Source organism: Anopheles arabiensis, chromosome 3 (assembly GCF_016920715.1).
Source record: "Anopheles arabiensis isolate DONGOLA chromosome 3, AaraD3, whole genome shotgun sequence".
NCBI lineage: Eukaryota > Metazoa > Arthropoda > Insecta > Diptera > Culicidae > Anopheles > Anopheles arabiensis.
The window spans coordinates 45,363,062-45,380,633 of NC_053518.1; the positions used below are offsets into that span (position 1 = coordinate 45,363,062).

At 40.8% G+C, this 17,572-nt stretch overlaps 1 protein-coding gene across 3 annotated transcripts in view; it reads left to right on the forward strand.

Annotated features, from left to right (window-relative positions):
- The window catches only part of LOC120903347 (lachesin-like), a 59,348-nt gene that overhangs the window by 24,960 nt on the left and 16,816 nt on the right, over nt 1-17,572 (forward strand). For all 3 annotated transcript variants that reach the window (XM_040312721.1, XM_040312722.1, XM_040312723.1), the window contains exons 5-6: nt 1,520-1,678; nt 1,971-2,099. In XM_040312721.1, coding sequence (XP_040168655.1) covers nt 1,520-1,678; nt 1,971-2,099 — 288 coding nt within the window. The remainder of the gene's footprint in view (nt 1-1,519; nt 1,679-1,970; nt 2,100-17,572) is intronic.

A 17,572-nucleotide genomic window follows, 5' to 3' on the forward strand; every position in this document is an offset into this window, starting at 1 on the left:
CAGAAAATTCAAAACTTTTTTTATTTTTTTCAGATTGTTTGATAGTACAGTATTCCAATGTTCTCCTAGCTTGTAAATTATCATTTCGACAGAGTAACCATAACAGTCTATTAAAATGTGTTCTAGCGTCATATCAATTCCACAAAACGGGCAGATTTAAAGTGATGCCATTTTAATCGATGTGTATGCGTTAGTCGGGTATGTCCAATTCTCATTCTTGTTATTATACGTTGATCGCTGTGATCTAGTGGATCGGTCTATCAGGGATCGGTGACGAACTATCAGGAAGCTTAATACTGCAGCGAGCATTTTGTGATGCTATACCATAGCCAGCAGAACTATTACATACCAAGCCATCTGTATAAATTTTATTAATAATATTGTAATTGTTGGCAATGAGCATTCGAAAGTATTGATCTATTTGTTGTTCATTTTTGCATAGTTTTTGCAATGCCCAATCGATTTTAGGGGTTTGGTCGTAATAAGGCCTAGTCAAACAACATGTAAGTTTTGTAATGTGAGGCATATTATGACCTGTTAGATGTTGCGACCATACTATACTATACTAACTATAACATGATCGAGAGGTAGTTATCCATTTTCGCAAAGTACTGCGGTGCGAAATGAACTTAATATGATGCGAATTTTACTATATATCTCCTATTTTCGAGAAATTCAATTGACATTTGCAATTTCCAATGTGACTGTCCAACAAGGATGTTATAGTGTCCCAAAATTATGAAAACCACAAAAAAAAACATGTAAATTATGCTTATTATGAAAACTCGTATAGGACTCAACAATAATCAAACATAAAGAAATGTTCCATGTTAACCGAACATGATACAGAATTCACATCGGCACCGAAAAATGTTATAGCAATACAAATGATTCTACTCGTTTTGAAAGAATCTTTAAACCAAGTATTTAATCTTATGTAAACATCTAACAATCTTCTTTGCAGGCAATTTGCTGCTTGCAGTTACCTTATCCCGGGTATTCACTGTAATCTTAATACTATCAGATTATTAAAAAATAATTATCTAATTTACATAGAGCGTTACAATTTTAAACATTGTTGCTAGCAATTGCCGTCTGGTTAGAGAATAGTGTCGATGCTTGGATTGTGTTATCAGACAAGAAAGTGGTGGTGTATAAATAACGGAACAATCAGACGATGAGACGGAACTATTAGACGATCAGACTTAAAATTATAAAACTATAAAGAACATAATCATAGCATCAAAGTAAATGAATGTAACTGGTTGGACACCAAGCTCTCACCATACGGAGCCTTTACCTCACATTTTGAACGTCTTATGCTTGTTAAAAACAGCTAACTTACACAAAAATACCAACGGCTTAACTAGGCTATGCATATTTAAATCCTTTGATCCCATAAAGAACGGGTTGCTAATTCGTTCGATGAACTTCATCATTAAAAACTTTCTACTAATACACATGTGAAGTAATAAATCGTAATACATAATATTTTCCTTTTTATTCCTATTCGTTCCAGTTCCTCCAAACATTGACGATTCGCTAAGTTCAAGCGATGTAATCGTTCGGGAAGGTTCTAATGTGACTCTCAAATGCAGAGCTACGGGCAGTCCAACGCCCACAGTTAAATGGAAGCGAGACGACAACTCTAAAATAGCCATTAATAGGTCGTTAAACGGTAAGCATCACACACATGCACACACGTTAAATTTCACGTCAAACGAACACCACCTACCGTTAGAATCTTGCCAAGCGGACCCTTTGATAAATGCAAGAGTCAGCACAAGAACGCTTGCGGTGAAACTGGTCGCACTACTATCGGCTGCAGCGTCTTTCGCCTGCATTAATAAATTTCTTGCCATTTTCACGCGTTTCCTTCCATTCCATGGTTTCCATCTTCCGATAACACCCACTGTGAAAACTGGACGCCCCGTGGATGTTTAACTACGCTATTACGCTCCCGGCTGCAGTACTCGAGTGGGAAGGAAATTCCATCGAAATTACGAAAATTTCGCGCCTAGACATGGGCGCATACCTCTGTATTGCATCGAACGGTGTACCGCCCACGGTGTCAAAGCGAATTAAAGTCAGCGTTGACTGTAAGTACACACACACACACACAAGATAAATTTCATACAAACACTTCCCACCCAATGGTCGATTGGCCATACATGAAGCACACTCGGGTCCGATACGTTACCCGCACCGTTGCCATGATCGTTGCGAAATCGTATTGTGAGGTAACTGCTTAAATTAAAACCAATTTACATTTACCATTAAATTACACACGCTTCTTTCTACATTAGCCAACGCGGGCAATGCAAAAAAACGAGATCCTGCCAGCATCCCGCAAGCTCAAAAATACGAACAAACAAGCACACGAAGTGAATGTGATTTTCCCTGGTAGCCGTAAGCATAGCATGCAGCAAACAGAATGAAAACAAAAGCAAAAGCAACAACCGTTCTGAAATAATTCCATTCCAATGCGGTTGCCTTAATCCTGGACGAAGTATGGAAATTAAAAACACTAATCGGCCATTTTCCCCTGCCCGCTGCCTGGTCGAAGGAATGATGCCATTCCCTCCTTTCCACACGGTAGAGGAGCTGCTACTTGAAACCATTAGAGGTGTCAGCCACGTTGTTAGCACAACAGCGTCCCAACAAACCACCACCCCCTGACGTGTTGACCACGAGTGGATAGGTGATTTTGACGGGGATTAATTTGAATTTTATATTGCGCTTCCATTTCGCTGTTCTGGTAGCTTATGTCAATCGTTTGGAAAGCGATTTCAACTAGCGATCGGGCTTCGCTTTTTTTTTGTTTTCTTCATTCTTTTTCCGTGGAGAGAACGTCCAGCAAATTACCATACCGGCAGTGGTATCGTTTACATTGCTGTTTACATAATTGATTAGCCATCGAAGAAGAAACAGCTCAGCAATTCGTGCTAGCCAATTAAAAAGGAAAGAGGTTTTTCTTTTTATCTTAAATTAAATACTTTTAGTTGCTTTTAGAACAAAATTAATTTTGTGCTACAAAATTTAAACATGCTTTAAATTCAACAAAATGAACAATATGTGACATACATTTCATCGATACTTTGACGTATGAGCAATATTATCCCATTATGCTTTTCTTCACACATTGCTTCGCCTTTGTTATCGTTTTCGAGCCCATCTGAAGCTGCCCTGCATCCAATCAATGGATTTAATCAATCAAACTACATGTGATTAAAGATAACATATCCTTCGCCCGTAACTCTGTCACGCACTGTTAAGAAAGACGACACACGGTAAATGGTAGTACGTAAAAAGCATCTCCAGCGGTGCATGAAAACGTTCCAGCATTAAAGTCACCACTTTCACTTTAAATGTCTCTGATGCTCACATTGCTAAGCCAAATTTCCAACCGTCTTCTTTTCTTTTTTTGCAAATGTTCTATACTGCCTCGTCTGGTAATGGAATGAAAATGTTAAAAAAGGGAAATAATGTCGAAAGGAAAATTTAAATCTTTTGAGCGAAAATCGAAGAAAAATGGGAATCATTCCCACGGACGTTGTGAGTCTGCTCGCGATAGTGTTGGCTTCGATTTTTTTTGAGACATCGACTACCATCCAATTTTACATTTGAACGTATCGATCACGACCAAGAGGCGCCTGAAGCGACGACGACCATGAACATCTCCCAGACCATAAAGACACCACGCGTGGGAAATGGTTTAATGCGAAGAAACCTACATTCCGAGGGTGGTGCAGAGTGAATTTAACATCACTGAGTCGCTGAGTTACGATATCTTTCTTGCAAAGGGAAACTGTCGATATTCATTGACGGCATTCTTGGGGCGGATTGCGGAACTGCTGCCAAAGAACGAAACTGCCAGTACACACTCCATCGTGTGGAAACCGGAAACAGGACAATGTTACATGATGATTGGATAAAAAATTAAAGCTACACTGTCTGAAGCATTGAAGACTGATCGTGTTCCGGGAATTCCCTTCCGGGGCTCTATTTCCCTCCTTTTTTTCTTCTACTTCCTTAGCACACGCCGGAATGTACAAGCGAAAGCATCCTTACATCAACAGCTATCTCTACATGTGCTGGGCTCTAGCAAAGGGAGAACAACGCCCCCTTCATTGATCTGTCGAACGCAACACATCATTCCGCATTCCCCTATCGATGTATTACGAAAATCTTCAACACTTCAACACACCCGGGGCATAAGTATCTCTGTGAAAAGGATCAACCGTTAAGTTGGTGCGGATTGCTACGGAGCCGAATTTTCTACAACCCCGGGGGCCTTTTGATGCGAAGCAGGTGGAACTCTCGATGGTAGCCGTTTTCTGTTCGCGTTAGCAGCAAGAAAGATACTCAATAATGCCACCATAATCCCCAACCAACCCGCAACCTAACGGCCAAAGGAACATTCCCACTTTCTCGGAAAGTCTCCGGTCCGATTCACGGTTGAGCGGATGATTGGGAAGGTGTGAACGAAATAATAAAAATAAATATTTGAGGTAAAATCAACTGCACCGTAGTGCGGCGTAGCCTCACACTTTCCTTCAACTTCAGGCCATGGGGATGGATACAAAGGGGACCAAACCAAGAGGAAACCTCTGTTGTCTTCTTGCCACGTTTCTTTCTATGTTGCTGGAGGAACTGACAATGAACGGGTCTGTCTGAGCTGTAACGCATGGAGCGTTCGTCTTGCCTTTCTTTGACCTGCCTGATTTCAGTACGACACTTCCGATGAGGTGTACGTGAGGCATGTATATATGTAGGTAGGCGGATAAGCTTTGGTGCTCCAGCAGGTTATCCCCAAACGAATTTGTGCCGGAAAATGGCATAACAAACCGTGAACGACGGTGCAAGCAAGGGAGCAAATTTTGCCAATAGACTTTTCCGGTTCTTCAGCGTGCGAGTACGCTAGAGGAGCGGGACTGTTATCTGGTTGGGAACATCAGTGGCTTAATAATCTAAATTACACAATTTAAGGCAACATTTGATTGAGCCCAAGCTCAATCGGTAGGACTGAAGAGGCAACACGGAAAGGCGCACCGGTATGCCACCACGAAAAAGACTACAGCAGTGGGCGAAACCCGGTTGCAATCAAATAAATTGCCAGTTTTCTTCCGTTCGCCTTATCCATTGCGATGTGGGTAACGGATTGATTTTTTTCCGTTCACCCTATCCATTAAAATGTTTCCGATATAGTGATTGCACACGTTGGCTAACGGCGTCCAATGGTTAAAGGTTGATCGGCATTGATCGTGTAGTCAACCTGTTAAATGGTGTCGAAAATTACCCCTGCGATGTCTCGGTTGGTTTGTGGCACGTATGGACATTGATTCTCACACGAGGTGGTTGTCAGAGAAGTCGGCTAGGGAAAAGGTTATTTCCCAAGCACTAGTCTGCTTTCTCTTACCTGCAGACCACTGCTCTATCGACATCCTCCGGCAACGTAATTGATGATGCAGCATATCCTCCCTACCGGTGGGATAACGATTATTGCTAATGAAGACAATCATCATTTACTGACCGCCTGGCCAGCCGGCTTCAGATGACCCAAACTAACCCAAGCCGCTGGAAGAAGCTGGGGTTTCGTCCCGGAGAAAGGTCGAGGATCGAACCGGCCTGCTTATGATGCTGCTCAAGTACGCTTGTACAAATATGGCAAGATTAGGCAAGCGAACCCATCTAAGCAGCTGACCACCATCATGGTCAGTGTTGCTTTGATGCTATCCATTAAATGGCACTTCAAACGTCGTCAATCGATTCATCTTTGTTCGACGAAGCTCGTCTTGGTTGGTAATGATACATGTGCCGTTATTGAGTAAAGGGGTTAGGTTGATAAGCCACAACATTTATGACATAAAGCCTTGTTTCAACTATAATTAGAATTCATTTAATCACTTTGATATGCAAGATATCTTATAGGTTTATAAAATAAAATTGAATCAATATTCTAAGAAATATTGAAATGCAAGTTGCTTACAATTTTTATTCATAATGGTTAAATGATGTATTGATCTTCAATTAGAGAGTTTGTGAATAAATTAGCATAATTTAAATGTGTTTTTATTGCGATAAGAAGCTAAAAAGAATCATAGCTGCATTGACCATGTTACAATTATCCTACTAATGGTAACCTAACGGGGGGTCCCGTGGTACAGTCGTCAACTCGAACGACTCAATAACATGCCCGTCATGGGTTCAAGCCTCATAAGGACCGTCCCCCTCTAGCAAGGAATGACTGTCCGGTTGCGTGGTACTGAATATGTCTCGAAAGTCTTTATAGTCCTGCATGTCGGCGTAGGACATTACGCCAAATAAAAGAAGTAAGAAAAGCTATCCCAATCCCTTAATAAAACGCAAAAAACAAGAAAATTAATTTAGCTTGATTCATTATGCCAAATTTTCTTCAAAGTTCATCTTCACTGTGAATATATCAAGAATAAAAGGATCTGCAATGAATAGCTTCTGTTACATTGTTTGATCTTTGCGGAAAAAATGATACCAAAGATTAATGTCGTTCAAAACATCCCCTTTCTGGTAGTGTGTAGCACGACACCTCTCGCTTATTGGCACGTTGAGCTTCGGGGAAAAAAACAATACCACTCCTAAGCACCATCCATTAACTGTTGTACAGATTTTCTACCAACCGCCAAATGACTGCGCTATCTTGCAATCGGCTTAACTAATTACCTTCTTTACCGACCCAGCAGCAACAACTGGCTGAGCAGCTTGCAAAGGCAAAGTTCTAGCGCGAAAACAGCCATCACCCCATCACAAACCAATGAAACACGGTCGCTAAAGTGTGCCAGGTCCAAAAGAGTGGCAGACAAAGTCGTAAGCGCGAACTGTCTAAGCCCCAATTTACATAATGGCCGTTACAATAATTTGTTCCATTTGGCTCTTTGGCCCGTTTGGCCCCCTCCTCGAGAGGATTGCCTCCACCGCTGTTGTCGGTTGTCCCCTACCCACATGCCATGCTGCTGTGGGGGAAGGGTGTGTTTGAAAAATCCCTTCCCTCCTTGGTTCTACACTCCTGTGTTGGAACAACGCACCAGCTAGAAGAGTCAAAATCGTGGCAGTAGCTTCCGGTGGTGGAAGGGAAAACAACTTTCAACAAGCCGGTGGAACCCATCGCCGGGGCCATTCCGACCACTCGCAACATCTACGCGGTTTGGATTGTTTGAGTGGTACAATGAGGGCCGATGGGAGCGAGGGATGAATGGTTTGACCAAAAACAAATGTAAAATTTGTTAGCTGCACGCCTTCATCCCTCATCATTATCCTCGTTTTGAGGGAAGGCACCAAAATCCGACCACGAAAATGTTTGCACGATGTAGACATAATCGTAAAATGAATCGCATAATAATTTTAATGCTAGTCATAAAATCAACACTGTGTGTAGACAACACTGGCGCTGGATGGTAGCCCAGTAGAAAGCAGTAGGAAAGTGGCCTCGATTTGTACCACCACCAGACATGGGCAAAAAACAAAAAGTCAGACAATTCAACCCCATGGGAGTTTTGATGTGCACAAATGGTGTGATTGTAGAAATCTGCAACGAATTACAGTAGTTTCCTATCATACGGCGGGGGATGACAAGGGAAACAGCGAACGTCCACAAGGGAAAAATGTTTGATAATGTTCAGCATCCCGCAAAGTGTTGGAACAGAAAAGTTTGTTTTTTTTATACTATTTTCCATGTACAAAGTGCCACACAGATGAAAATACTATAGTTTGCCTCGGTCGGTATTCCAGCCAAAAACGAGTTTTTCTTGTGGCAGGCTAAACTCCATCTTGTACAACAATTCCATCCCACGCTATACCGCCGAACATAAACTTAAGCCTTTGGCAAGGGCAAATATTCCCGGTGTGCAAACTTTTTTTTTGCTTCCACCGAACTACGAAATGGTACGTGCGTAGCTTTCACTATGAGTTTCGTGCTTAGTACCTCGATTGGAGGAATGATGATGATGATGGTACGTGGTCCTGTATTCCCGCGGCGAGTGTGAACGCTAACGTAAATAATATTCACCTTCCCAGGGCCGCACGGATGGCGATGGAGTTGATTTAATTAGAAGATTCTCGACACACCCGGCATTGGGCTAGTCAGCCTTATCAACCCGAGAAAGACGCTCATTATCACCGAAGAAAGCGTTCCTGCAATCAAATCCAATCAAACTGTACCCTTAATTACATTCCTAGTTAGCGTTAGCAGCGTACATCTGAAGAAAATAATGAATGAAGGAAGAAAAATGGATAATAAACTCCATCGTAGCGGGATTCTTCAGAGAAGGTATAACTTAATACAGTTCGCATCTTAAACTACATGATACATATTTAAAATTGAATATTTACAATTTAAACATTTAAAAAGACTTAGCAACTTTATCTAATTTTTCTTGTTTTTTTTATTATAAGCAGTTAAAAATTAAGTTTTTTATCAGTACATAAAACAAAAACAACGAAAAACAACTGCTAAAATGCAAAACCTCAAAAGCCTCTCGATAGCGTATTTGAAAACCCACGAGGTACATAAATTAGATTGCCATTATGCAGATATCTCTCCCAGCGGTCGTGGGCTAATTCTCATACATTCAACAGATTAATCACGGCTCACAAGCGTGCCGAAGTGTTGGAGCAATTATTCAAAACTTTGTCCTAATCCCGAAACAATATCTCAAGTACTCTTCACGCACAGCTCACATCTTGCCCTAGCCTTGAAGTGGCTCTACTCTAAGCTAAGACCGAAAATTGACTCATATTTGTCCCAACCCGTCATAACTTCATTCAGCATATCCACTTCCTGTCAACGCTTACGGGTGGCAAGGGGTGGTAAGCTAAGGAAGTTGCCATCAACCTCTCCCGTTCAGTCGGTCTGCCAAGCCTGTCTGCTCGACAGCCTGTCTGTCAAGTGAAAAGGCTTCGCCGGTAAGCGAAAGCGGAAGTGTGTTTATGTTTACAATCACATCCAAACATACTCACACACACACATATTACCACCACCAAAAGTAAAGTCGCCCTGATCGTTATCCACTGCCGACTGTGTCTGTCCTAAGAAATCTACCACGACCGAGAAATCTCCAAAACCCAAAGTGCAAATATATTATGACATTTTATGTACTTAAAAACACAGTCTGTAGAAGTTGTTGTAGAAGCCAAAGGATGTCGGGTGTTACGGCTTACGGACAGATGTGGTTCTGCTGCTAACCTTCCTTTGGGGTGCGACCACCGGCGCTGTTCCGATGCTCTTAATACAACTACTCGACACAACATGCTCTCGTTCCTATACATCTGGATTAGCTTCAACATGCCGACAGCACGACGCTACTCAGCGCGCTAGACCCAACGCACTAGTGGCAAAGAAATCCGCAAGAATATGCCACCATCCCTTTGCAACTCCTCAACACTCAAGGCTATTTCTTATGCTTTCCCCTTTCCTGATCCCACAAAACCATGGAGCGTTCAGAGGGAAAGTGTTGCCAAAAGACAAAAAAAAACTTCTGCTCCTCCTTGCCAGGGAGCTGGAAGCGTCAGCAGCGGCAGTGCAATAACCATGATTTTGCCACTTTGGTTGACGGTTTTTATGTCGGCTTTGGACGTTCCAATGGTTTGAGGTTCCGGTAGTTGTGTCGTGGTGTATTTTTTTCCTCGTTCGTTTTTTCACACACAAACATAGCGTGCTGAAGGGAGTGTGAGACGATGAGTAGCGAAACGTAACCTCATGCCTTGTGGCTTTTGGTTATGACAAGAAAATCGGTGTCGTAGTGGTCGGATTGAGAAGATACAGGGAAGATTACTGTGGCTTGAAAGTGGATTTTTGTCAAACAGTTTTATGGACCAACGATAAAAATCATTTGTTTGTGTGCTGTACGATTTTGTTGCTTGCATTTTGGCTTGTGTTTCCGCAGTGCTAAAAAACTGATATCCATAAATGAAACCAATCGAAAGTAACAGCCCACAACGCGTTAACGATAAAGAGAAATGATAAATGGAGCTTCCTTGAAGCAAGGTGGAGAAGGTTTGAATTATTAGAAAGAGCACCTTACATTTGTTGTGTCTGCAGTAGTGTGGAATACATTTTTATACGGTATTTTTTTGACATCTTTACAATGCCTTGGATCGCTTGGTTGAGTTTATAGTTTGACTCATACAGAAATTAAAACAATCAACAGTCATGAATGGTTCATCAGAAATTGAAACATGTGGAATATGAAACTTTCCCGTAATATTTATGTTTGTTGTTATGTTTTTATGCGTTTCTTGAAAGCCTTTGTTATAAATAATGATTTTAAATTTATAAAAACGAACCAACCATTTCAATTGAATTTTCTATCAACATTTACATGTCATTCTTCTTCTCCTTCTTTTGGCTCAACAACCGTTGTCGGTCAAGGCCTGCCTGTACCACTTGTGGGTTTGGCTTTTAGTGACTTATTGATTCACCCCATAGCAGGATAGTCAGACCTACGTATGGCGGCACGGTTAATTTGGGGCTTGAACCCATGACGGGCATGTTGTTAAGTCGTTCGAGTTGACGACTGTACCACGAGTCCGGCACATGTAATTGAGTTTATTCAATTTCATTCCGACTGATACGAATAATTAGTGTACTCAAAACATTTAATTTGAATATGTAACTTCATTGACTCGTTCCATTTTACATCTAAAAACTGCCAATACATTGTTTTATATTAGCACAGCAAGATGCATTCAATAGTATGGTGCATTTCGTTGAACCAATTTGCAGAATATTTGTATTTTTAACAAACGATTATTGTTCCGGCGACGTAGGAGCATAAAAAAATCAATCAAACAAACCAACACCATAAGCTCTCAATAAATACTCTACCGTTTGGCAGAACCGATCAAATTCTTTTCCACAGTCACAATATGTGCTACAAACATACACACATCAAGGAAACCCGAGAGTAAACAACACCCAGCGAGCAACAAGTGTGAGCAAACGCCACAAACACTGTGTGCAATCAAACAAACCTCCCCCCAGGGGGACAGTAGAGGGAAATTGTTCAATAGCACTCGACACCCGATTGCATAAGCCATGACCTGGCAAACAGTTATAACACTCGAACAAAACGATCCCCGCTCCGTCCGATCCGACCAACTGTTGAGCAAACGTAGCGACAAAACACACCCCGAAGGCTCCCCAATTCACCCGCAAGACAAGTGTGCAAATTTGAATACGACCCATTTCCCAGCACCAATGGGATACGATTTAAAGGAGCGAATGTCCTTCCAAAGGGACAAAGTGGTGCCCAGGAGTGGTTTATGTTTTCCTTCCTTCCTTCCTGCGTTTCTTCCGGTGGAAAAGTGAGAGAAAGCTAAACACATTCACACCATCCCGTCCCGCAGTTACTGTAACCATCGTGGCACACAAGGTCGGTTGCCAGTATCATCATCGGGCCAAGCCCGATCCATGTTTGTTAACAATTTTATTAAAAGCAAATTATACAGCAAGCAGCATCGAAAATCAGCTTGCAGTGGGAGTGTGAATGCTTCTCGCCGGGTACCGTCGCTGGGATTGGGATTTCTTCCCTAAAAGTAACTTTCCACTTCCGGGGCAACATGCCGTGCCACGACCGTTCGGTACGGGAACGCACCATGGGAATATGATTGAATATAAATTAAGATTTTTTTCTTTCTACTTTCCACCTCCACTGCCGAGGCGAGCAGGTATGAGACGCGGTGTCTTGGTAGCGCGACTGTTGACAGCATGGTGTCAGTGTCTTGCACTCTATGCTGTGCTGAGTTTCCAACCACATCGGACCAATCGGTCGACAGAAGCGTGAACGAAACACCGATGTGACACACCGGAAATATTAGCATTTAGATGTAAAGTTTTTGCACACACTTTCTGATTCATCTTTTCCATCGAGCCACGGTGCTTTCGCTACTGAAAGATTGCTGTGTGCTACCGATGAAACAAATCCGAACCTTCATCGCTAGCCTTTCCTCAGGCTGATTGTTCGACCCAAGGAAGAAGGTCGCACGGGCCATCTGCTACCAGGGGCAGAAAAGTTTACTACAAAAGTGTATGTGTGTTTGTGTGTGTGTGCACCTCATATCGCCTCATATTTTGTGGTTGCACGAGTTTTTCCCTTTAATCTTCACTTCCGGCTATGTAGGTGTTGGCGGCGAGTGTTGAGAATTCTTTAATCTTGTATTTAATACGAACCACTGCACCCTACATTCGTGTGTCCTGATGGTGTGATAGAGTCTTTCAAATCTTACGAATTCTTGGTTTGATATTAGATTTAACAAGAAATGTTTTGATTTGTTTGTTGAAGAAAACCTGCACAAGGAACGTAATCTTACATGTGATCATGCCATCAATATACACTAAATACATTACAAAAACATTGCCCACATTTATTTAACATCTATCATCACTGAAATTGCTTTAATGACTGAACTATTCGTACTCTCCTACGCCTAGTGACATTCAGTCTGATGTATTCAAACAGCGTTTTGGTGATTACTTCCCTTGATGCTCTGCACCTTTTTGGACGAATGGAAAACATTCGTTATGTTACCGGTATATAATAACAAGGTCGCTAGTGTGTTTACTGCAGCCAAAGCTCTTTTTCACAAATACAGTTCTTTCACATCGTTGAATCAGCATGAGTTTGTACCAAGACGTTTCAAAGCGTTCTTCAAACTTCATTGACTTTACAGCAACTGGGTTACTCTCTTTTAATTACTAGTATGAAGTGGGTTGTGAAAGCTGTATTTGATAGTTTTATCCATAAAAATAAACGAACATATAGCATACCTTCAAACCCTCCGCAGAGGTATCAACAGGTAATGTTAACGAAAGGTAATCGAAAGGTAATGTTAACTTGAATCACTTAATCAAAGTTACTTAAAAATATTTACAATAAATGACCGTTTGTTTACAATCTGTTTAAGTTGTTGTGGAGTCAAAGTTAGCCAGTACTGAGGATTACGTATAATGTTTTGTTTACTGCTTCTAGAATGTATTACTTCTAAGATATTTAAAAAGGGAGTGCCTACGTTGGGTATACAAGTATGGTACCTTTAACTTTTCTTTTTTAACGAATGCACTTTACAACACCGAACAGGGCCGAGTAAAAGAGATATATGAAAAAATTTAAAAACTATGTTGCTAGTTAGGCTATTTGATTTTTTGTCATCAATTTGCTAACTAACCTAGTCAAAAACTCCTAATAGCAAATTTCAAATATGCTATTATTGGAAAAAGAAAAACTTTTAAAAACTTTAAATATTTAGGAAAATTACAATTTAACGGAAAGCGAACTGTAAATGATGGAAATTGGACTCTAAGGCACCCTTTTTGTCTGTCCAAAAAGATATTATAAAGATCAATTCCCGTTACATACAGTTCTCGTCCCCAGGAAAGAGCCAAGAAAGTGTCCATTATGAGTAGTAAATGAAAATATGAGATTCAGAGGGTTTCAACCCCTATATTTAGTTAGTTCATACACTATGATGAAAATGTCAAATATTTCTTTAATATTTTAAATAAGTATGATATTAAAATATACTTAGAACTTTTGAAGCAAAACATACTGCCATATAGACAAGCTGTGGCAAAAAGGCATTTTATGTTCATTCCATTTAGTTGTCCTTTTCTCTGGTTGAACAATTTCAATTATTCATCCAGCTGAACATGTTTTAAATTCCATAACCGATTGAAACCATTATACCATTGCAATTTTGTACCTCTCGACACAGAAATATCCAACCGGGAGCAACTGTACAGGAGCATGAGCAACAAGAAATCGTGTCGATTATTCCTTAAAACAATGCTAAATGAAATAAGTGGCACTCAGCATAAAACTCCAATTATTCTAAAAGTTTCCCATTTCCGGAAGGCATCCGTGGCAAAAATGAAATTAAGTTTCCAAACAGACGAGATCGCGGAAAATCACGCTTATACCTTCCGGGTGCAGTTCGGATGTGTTCCCGCGGCTCATTCGCGTTGTTTCGACGAAAGAGCTATTTTATGTTACGTTTAGCTTGTTCTTTTCTTTATTTTTTTTGCTTCTTTATAACGTTCATTCAGCACAGCAACACACTGAAGTCCTTACGTTTTGATCATTTCTTAACGAATGGACGAGCTGCTTTCCGACGCTTCGGGGCATCCATTTTCCACTTATTTTGTGTGCATAATTGTTGCCAGCATTCGCCATTGCCCTTTGCCCTTTCTACTCATGGAATAAACTGCGCTAAATGGAATAATAGCGTTAACCTAGATTAAAAAAACACATTTTTCTATATCTGTTTTTCATGTTTTCAGTGCAGAGATTTGAATTTCAAATAATCTGCATTCCACTCATCAAAACATCTTCAATACACTCTCTCTCTAGCTCAACGATTCAGACATTTGCACAATTGAGAGACAATCCGACATAGGCTATAAGTGTCGCATGAAAATCAAATCGTCATCGATTTAATAATGCCATAAAGGCGTCCATTTTACTACCACGCCACAAAACCGCAAATCCAACAGGGGCTCGAGGGGAACGGCTCTCGAGTGCATACAACCGCTGAACCGTAAAGTGTTGATGATGTGGCCACTTAAAGCATTTCCTCGCTCGTAAACGGCTTGAACAGAAGCAGGCTCTACACTGCTTGAAGATAACGAAGGTTCAGCTCGAAACATCGAGTGGTTCCGTTTTCTACTGATTTGATGACCCCCGGGGGGGTTCGTAACACACGCTTTCCCAACATCTTTTTCTTCTTGCGAGATTCTTTTCCAGTATCATGCATTTGGTCCGATAGTCTCCGCAAGACTGTCCTCTAGCAGAGTGGATGCCTTAGAACATACTCTTACACAACCATCATCACGCCCAACAAATTGAATTCCCATCAAAAGAGAAAACCGACCGTCGTCTTTGCTGCGTGATTCTGGAGAGGATAAAGTTTTTGCGCTGCAGGGAAGGACGGCAACAACAAAAAAACGTAACAACTTTTGAAGGAATCCTATTTGCTCAAGCTGTGGTTGTTGGACAGTGTCGACATCCATCCAGCATCCAGCGAGAATGAACGAAATGAAAAGATTCAGCAATTTCCAAACGTTCCCCACCTCGGACGAGGAGGGAAGAGAAAGCAATAAAATATTTATGAACATGCTTCCCTTCGCTAGCAGATCTAAAGAAAACCGTTGATTTTTGAAGTTTTGGATATCCACAGCCAAACAACCAGTGAGAAGTTTTTTTTAACACCATCCAGTAACCAAAAAAAATAGAAAGGGCAAACGGGATAAGACATTGCACGATCTTTAGCATAAATTCTGTGTGGCAAAAAAACTGTTTGGAATTTTGTTCAACGCTTTACTTTAAATTTCGTTTACACTGTTTTGCTCCTAGTTTGTTGTAATGGCACTGTAAATGTTCAGCACGGGACAAATGTGCAATAATATTTCTTGTTTCTTTTGATGTATCTCTCATCCTTTGCTTGTTGAATGTGTGCTCTGTGCTAATACTCATCGCAATTGACAAAGTTATACAATTCAAACGTCATTCGTACATGCTAAAATTATTGTAATGTTTTCTTGCTCTCCCAAAGAACTTCTAATACTTCAAAACAAATAAACAATAGACACGGTTCTGCTACAGTAAGAACACAAATCCTAATTTGAATATCGTGCCTCGCTCGGGGATTATTTGCGCGTAAGCGGAAAACAAAATGAAAAATCCATCGATTACTTCCCGTATTTTGCATCAGGCAATACGGTGCATCTCACCATCTACGCCATGTACCGCGCTCATCAGCCTGACGAACGAAGAAGCTTGATTTATCCTCAGAACATTGCCAAAATTCTCAACAAGCCTTAAGCCAACAAGCCATTAAAGCACTCAACAGCCTCCGCCTTCCATCTACCCTCCCATCCCGCTGATAGGAGATGGTTTAAAACGCGACCCTCACATGCCTTCCTAGTGATGGCTGGTTGGTCTGGGTATCCATTTGAACGTGGATCTCGTGGCACAACGATACGAACGATAGCGTACGTACGTTCTGTGGTCGCATTCCTCATTGAAATGTGTCGGTTGGTGAGCGCTTCAACCAGCGTCACAGTCACGCTGCAATCGTATTCGGGAAGTGATGCTTTGAGGGTGTGAAGGAGTCAACCTGATGGTGGGTTGCCATTCCATGCACCTGTTTCCGAATCTAGCCATCCATCTATCTTTCGAGAGGTTTTAGCGAAAAATAGCCTCCCACCGTGTTCGTGCTACGTTCGTGTTACGTTCCGGTGGCAGGTTTAAGCTTTATCCTTTAAACTTACTCTGTACTCTCTTTCCTACAACAAACCATACCACGCAACTTGCCTGTATATATCGACTCCACCAAAGTGTCCATTCGTATTTGTATGTGTGTGTATATATGTGTGTGTGTGTGTGTGTGTGTGTGTGAGTGTGTGTGTGTGTGTGTGTGTGTGTGTGTGTGTGTGTGTGTGTGTGTGTGTGTGTGTGTGTGTGTGTGTGTGTGTGTGTGTGTGTGTGTGTGTGTGTGTGTGTGTGTGTGTGTGTGTGTGTGTGTGTGTGTGTGTGTGTGTGTGTTTTGCTTTGGAAGTTGGCCAACGCGTCATCATTTTGACAAGCTCCTGCAGTGAATTAGTAGAAAATTACGTTTTGTGACAACGTTGACCATTTCTGTCTATCCACTATAATGGTGACTAAATTAAATTTTATTTGTTAATTATGGGACTATTTTAACAAAAAGTTTCAAATGAATATTAATTCAATTTGATGTATAAAGGCGATTCCAACTAATATATTTCAGCAACGAAATTCTTAATGGGATTTCACATTCATCGGGTACTATCCTATCCAATACTCATTCTTTTCTATTAATGACAATACAAGCCAAACTAGCCACAAATAAGTGAGTTATTTAGTTATTAAGTTATTTAGAATTTTGAAAAACTTATGATAACTAATAAGTTTTCGGAATTTATTGTTGTAACAAAACAAAGAACTACACTTATAATAATTGGTGAATTAAAATAATCTAACCAAGACCCATATTTGAAAAGACTTGCTTACAATTTAATCACGGCAATAATAAAAATCATCTAATTATTAAAAATCATGAAAAATCCTCATACTCATCTTTAGAGCATAAGAAACTGCAATTTATTACGAAATAAGTTTGCAAAGTTTGGAAAAAAGTAACTCCCGTCTCCTCTATTATTATCACATTACATATTTCTATCACTGCTGATGTTTCACTTGTTAGCTTTTCAATTTTGATGTGCAGAAATAATCAAATATGCTTTCTTACAAAAGTGTAGAAAACAACGTAAATAAAAAAATACAGTTTATTTTTAGCACCGCTCTACCATAAAGATTCAGTGAATCGACTGTAGAATCAATGTACACTTGGTATGAATTGCTATTAACATTCCAATCAATTCAACCGTATCAACTCACCCACCTAAAGCCACTCAACACCAGATTTAACCTTTCACTTTGCGTCAGGTCTACCGCACACCAGAATAGCCACAGCTTTAGTGTCTAGTCCCTCGATACCTGACCTTTTACCACACGCCTAACGTTGA